The sequence below is a fragment of the Capsicum annuum genome, chromosome 10 (assembly GCF_002878395.1).
Source record: "Capsicum annuum cultivar UCD-10X-F1 chromosome 10, UCD10Xv1.1, whole genome shotgun sequence".
Taxonomy (NCBI): Eukaryota; Viridiplantae; Streptophyta; class Magnoliopsida; order Solanales; family Solanaceae; genus Capsicum; species Capsicum annuum.
The window spans coordinates 219,695,183-219,699,371 of NC_061120.1; the positions used below are offsets into that span (position 1 = coordinate 219,695,183).

The following is a 4,189-nucleotide window of genomic DNA, read 5'->3' on the forward strand; positions in this document are numbered from 1 at the left end:
AGAAGAAAAAGGACTGCATCTGAAGGAGCATATATAGATGACAAGCTACATTTGAATAACTCACTCATGCACTGATACGAAAATCAATAATCAGCAAAATCGTTCACCAACTTGAAGAAGAATCTAGTTCCTTACTTAGTATGTTTTAGACTGCGTGTAATAGGAAGGTTCTTGAGTTGTAATGAGTAAATTGTTTTAGTCTCAGTATTCTATAAACTGAGTTAGGAGCTAGTCTTCGAGTTGGGGAAAACTCAGAGACTTTGGGAACACTTATCTTGGGAAGATTTGTGGTTTTGTAGTAATAGGAGTTAGAAGTTTTAATTCCTTGTTTACAAGAAGTCTTGTAATTATGTTGATTGTTGAGGCTCAAAGTTATAGTGAAGATTGGGGTTAAATCCTGTAGAGGTATAGGTCGTGGTTTTTTACACCCTTTTGAGCCGAGTGTTTTTCACGTAAAAATTACTGTGTCAGTTTTTACTTCTGTGAACCACGTATACTTACTTGTTCCACAGATAGGCAATCAGTAGGAATCATACTCTAACAGCTGATTTTGGTGTGTTTAGGCCCTCTTTTACCCTTCACTTGTGCACTTCCTTGGACGGATTCATTTCGCACTAATTCACGTCCAACCTCGTGGTTGTACTTGTATCACATTTGTTCCGCAATAATTTGTGTGAAACTGGAAGAGAAATACTTTGCTAAAAGTCGGAGACAATGTAAGGATAAAATCTGTTGTTTGAATAGCAGGAAAGCAAATGGAAAATTCCGAAAAGAAAAAAATACTTTTCCCTTTTTTCCTCTTTAGAGTGTCTGCCATTGCAAGAAAGCCTATATTCTGGGAAAGTCTTCACATGAGATTGAGTGAAGCGAGATATGGAATCAGATGTTCACTACTTTAAAGTGTTAGCTAATCAACACTTTCACTTTAATGCTCTTATTTTGACCCCACTCTTCCTATTCTCCAGCTGTTATAAATCTCAGTGAATATATTGCTTGGAAGAACACAACCAAATTCTCTATGCCTCTCTTTAATCTTTCACTTTCGTATCGAGTTCTACATTGTGCGCTTTCACCTTTAATTTTCATAACAAATTCTACACTGCTACTCTTTAATTTCATACCAAATTCTTCATTGCTCTTTAAGCTTTCATTTTCACACCAAATTCTCAAACACTGCTACTCTTCCATTTCATACCAAATTCTCCATTCCCACTCTCCGATCTTTCATTTTCGTACCAAATTCTTCATTGTCGCTCTTTCAGCTTTCATATTCATACCAAATATTCCATTGCCGCTCTTTCAGCCTTCATTTCACACCAAATTCTCCTTCACTACTTCTTTTTGAACATTCATTTCATATCACCTTTACTTCCCAGTTACTAATTAAAGAAACACCTAAAAAGGCTTATTACTAAACCATAGCAGCTATGGAATTCTTAACTATTGTTGTAGATAAATCCACAGATTGCTTGATCCATCCAGTTGTGCGATGGTTTGGCTATTTGTTTTACTACAAGAGAAACATCAATTCTCTAGAAAAAGAATCTGAGAGGCTAGAGAATGTCAGAAATGGGGTGCAGCTACGAGAGGAGGCTGCCCAGAGAAACTTACATAAACTTGCACCAAACATCCAGGCTTGGTTAACTAGTGTTGATACCACTACTGCAGATGTAAAAGGTGTGATGCAATGTAGAGCTGAAGTTGAAAGAGTCTGTTTCTTTGGTTGGTGTCCAAACTTGAAGTCACGTTACTTGCTGAGCAGAAGAGCTACGAAAATTGCCTTGGATGTGATTGAACTTCGAACTGAAGGCAACAATTATGTTGATTTCTCCTATCCTGTACCACCAATTGAAGTTGAAGCTATACCTAACAATGTTGAGGAGTTTGACTCCCGAAAAAAGAAAGAGGAAGAGGTCATGGAAGCTTTGAGAGATGAAAGGGTCACTACTGTTGGGATATGTGGGATGGGTGGTGTCGGTAAGACGAAACTAGCTGAGAAAATAAAAGCAAGGGCCAAACAAGAAAGACTGTTCGATGAGGTTGTCATGGTAACTGTCAGTCAGCAACCAGACTTTAAAAAAATACAGGGTGAGATCGCAAGAGAAGTCGGGCTGACATTGGAAGGGGATAATTTGTGGAGTCGTGGAGATCGGCTGCGTTCAAGGTTAATGTATAAGGACAGTCGCGTCCTTGTAATTTTGGATGATGTTTGGGCGTTTGTTGATCTAAAGAGGCTCGGAATTCCCAGTGGTAGCGACCACAACTATTGGTGCAAAGTTATATTGATGACGCGTCTCCGAGATGTTTGTGATGCTGTGGAGTCGCAAAAGATCGTAGAAGTTGGAGTTTTATCTGAAAAGGAAGCATGGGTTCTTTTCAGGCAGAAAGCCGGTGATTCGGTTGATGATCCTTCTCTTCTTCACATAACAAAAGATGTTGCGGAAGAATGCAAGGGGTTGCCGCTTGCAATTGTTACAGTTGCTGGAGCACTAAAGCGTAAAACCAAGCCTTCGTGGGAGGATGCCCTTAAACAGTTACAAAAATCAGCACCAAGAAACATCCCAGGAGTGCTTACAAATGTGTATCAACCTTTGAAGGTAAGCTACAATCACTTGGAAAGTGATGAAGCCAGGTACGTCTTTTTGCTTTGCTCCTTGTTTGAGGAAGATAGAGATATTTGGACTGAAGAATTACTCCGATACGGAATGGGGCTTGACATCTTTTCTGAAATCGAAAATTTTGAACATGCAAGAAATAGGATGTGTCTTCTATTAGAAACACTGAAAGATAGCTTCTTGCTATCCCTAGGTTCAGACAAACGTTTTGTCAAAATGCATGATGTGGTTCGTGACGTGGCTATATATATTGCATCTGAGGGTAATCATATTTTAATGGTAAGTCACGATGTGAACTCGGAAGAGTTCCCAAGAAAAGACTCTTACGAGCAATACAGTCACATGTCAATTGTTGCAAATAAATTTGATGAGCTTCCTGGACCAATATTATGCCCAAAATTGAAGCTTCTAATGTTGAAGCTCTGTTTTGGAGATCCATTCAAATTGCAGGATGATTTTTTTTATGGAATGAGCAAACTCAATGTCTTAAGCATAGAGGGAGTCAACTATGATGCCTTCATTCAGACACTTCCAACGTCCATTCAGAGGTTGTCAAATCTGAGGACGCTGTGTTTGACTGATTTAATGTTGGATGACATATCCATTATTGGGGAACTTGTCACTTTAGAAATTCTCAGCATCAGAAAGTCTTATTTAGTGGAGCTGCCAGTGGAGATTGGAAAATTGACCAATCTAATTATGTTAGAGTTTGTTCGGAAGGAGGAGGATGGAGGTCTTATAAGGATTTCACCAGGGGTCTTATCAAGGCTAGTTCGATTGGAGGAACTACATGTGGAGGGAATACAAGATTGTAGTTACTCCACCTTGAGGGAGCTGGAATCCACATCGAGATTGACCGCACTGACATTAGATGAATGTTCTGAAGATGTGATTTACAGTAACTTGGGCCTTTCCTCCAAGTTGACGCGGTACATTCTTCATGTGGGTGGAGATGACACAGACAGTTCAAGCACGGATAATTACAGCAAAATTATTGGTTTAGAGGTCACTGAGACTGCCCCATTGGGTGATTGGATCTGCCGCCTGTTGAGGCAGAGCGAAGTTGTACACTCAACAGGAAAAGGCTCCAAGAATGTACTGACCGAGTTGCAGCGGGATGGATTTCAGAATGTGGAAGATCTCCGCCTCTATGAATGTGATTCATTGACACATTCACTGAATATCTATTGCCAGAATAATATTCCGTTCCCCAAACTCAAAAGATTGGTGGTAAGCGAGTGTGGTGGTCTACAGTATGTCTTTCGTGTATCATGGGCTGGAGTGAGTTCGACAGTAGCTTGTCCCGCTGAAGATGAGGAAACGGAGATCTCTCACAAGACACATATCGGACAGGGAATAATCAAGTTCCCAAATTTATATGAGTTGGAGCTTCGTCGTCTACCATGCTTCACTCACTTTTGCTATGACACTGTTGAGGGCATTGAGTTCCCTCATTTACAAGTCATGGCCTTCTACACCTTACCTGAGTTCCAAACTTTCTGGCCAACAGTCAACAACTCCATCACACACTCAAATCCTCTTTTTCATGAAAAGGTCTGCTTCTACTTCTCTAC

General features: G+C 40.1%; 1 protein-coding gene across 1 annotated transcript; it reads left to right on the plus strand.

Moving 5' to 3' along the window:
• Positions 1–926: 926 nt before the first annotated feature.
• On the plus strand, positions 927–4,187 carry LOC107843934 (disease resistance protein At4g27190-like; the record flags this gene model as incomplete). The annotated part of the gene is made up of 1 exon (XM_047397840.1): positions 927–4,187. A coding segment is annotated over exon 1 (2,760 nt), but the record flags the coding sequence as incomplete, so codon positions are not given.
• Between the last annotated feature and the right edge of the window lie 2 nt (positions 4,188–4,189).